The following is a 1,540-nucleotide window of genomic DNA, read 5'->3' on the forward strand; positions in this document are numbered from 1 at the left end:
ACAAGTTTGTGTTTCACGCCTGACAAAAACAATCATATAATAGTGGATTAATTAGTTGTAGGTAACTCATACAAGTTTTACCACATTGTTCTCTACTCTAATCCAACTGAAAAACCTATAAAAGTAGATTCACTTCAGAATACCAATTTCATATCTCAAAGTGATTAACTAATTAAAAGAAACAAAAAAAAGAGAGAGTAGTAAGTAGTATTTTAAAAGTTACGCAATAATCATGGCAGGAACTAAGAAATCTGGTGTTTCTTCTCTTTACTATTCTTCAGCTGCATTGTTTCTCATACTGATGACTTTAGGAGCTGAAATCAAGTCAGTTCGATCACAGTCTTGTATCCAGGATATTACTAATCGGAACGTATGTGCATCATATTTTCTTCCAGGACAAGCTGATGCTTTACCCACTGCTGACTGCTGCAGCGCCTTGCAACAAGTCGGTGATAACTGCATTTGTAACACTGTTCGCATACTTGCTGGTCTCCCTAGAGCTTGCGATCTCCCTGAACTTCTAACCTGTGGTAATTAACTTGTTATTTTTTTTTATTATTTTGATTCATACACTCTGATTTCACTGTAAACCACTCCAGTCCAGTCATATATGTACGGGAGGGAAAATTGCCTTCTTGAGTACTCTTTGTAAGTGCACATTGTTTTGAAATCATTTGATTAACTGTTACTTCTGGTTTCGGGTAAGAATACACCAAAGGAATGTGATACGTTTTGCCGATGAGAACAGTAACACAATCATTTTTAGGTTGGATTTGGTAATGCTTTTATTTTTCCAAAAGCACTTTCAAAACCTATATATGTTAATAATTTTTGAAATTGGTGTTTGGTAAAAAAAAATCAAAGTGTTTTTTACCCAAAACACTACCCAAATTCCTCAACTTTTAAAAGCTGGGGAGGAGGAGCTTTTAAAAGCTACAAAAGCATAAGCTTTGGTCCCACCAAAATTTAATGTTTGATTTATCTTTTTTGTCCCTATTTATTTTGTAAATGACAAAAATTACCCTTAAATATATATACAATCAATTTTTATTTCTTATATTTTATGCTTTAAATTATTATTATATTTTATTTTCAAACTATTTTATGATACCATTTCATTTAGTTTGTCAAAAATAAAAATTAAACAAATATTAAATAATAAAATATTTGTTTAATAACACAGTTGATGATAATATTAAATTATTACTTAATTTTAGTTTGATTTTTTGTTTGAAAATTATATATATATATATATATATATTAAAGTAGTTAAGTAAATTTAATATTATATATGTTTATATTTAATAGTAAAAAATTTAATTATTTATAAACCCAATAAAATTGAAACAAAATTATTTTCAGATATATGTCTATTTTGTCATTTGCTACAATAATAATAGTTGAATATGATATTTTACCAAACACACTTGGATTGGTTTTGTTAATCAGCTTTAACTTTAATTACTAATATTTTACCAAACGTCTAACTGTTTTTTTCTCACAGCACAACACATCAACGCACAACAGAAAAGTGCTTTTG

At 28.6% G+C, this 1,540-nt stretch overlaps 1 protein-coding gene across 1 annotated transcript; it reads left to right on the forward strand.

Annotated features, from left to right (window-relative positions):
* Positions 1–232: 232 nt before the first annotated feature.
* Positions 233–538, forward strand: LOC113305184 (protein MEN-8-like). The gene has a single exon (XM_026554272.1). The coding sequence runs from the start codon at positions 233–235 to the stop codon at positions 536–538; it is 306 nt and encodes a 101-aa protein (XP_026410057.1).
* Positions 539–1,540: the final 1,002 nt, after the last annotated feature.

This window comes from Papaver somniferum, chromosome 8 (assembly GCF_003573695.1).
Source record: "Papaver somniferum cultivar HN1 chromosome 8, ASM357369v1, whole genome shotgun sequence".
In the NCBI taxonomy this organism is placed as follows: Eukaryota; Viridiplantae; Streptophyta; class Magnoliopsida; order Ranunculales; family Papaveraceae; genus Papaver; species Papaver somniferum.

Excerpts from the sequence above, each read along its gene's own strand:
- LOC113305184 (XM_026554272.1), top strand. The coding sequence starts at position 233 with ATGGCAGGAACTAAGAAATCTGGTGTTTCTTCTCTTTACTATTCTTCA.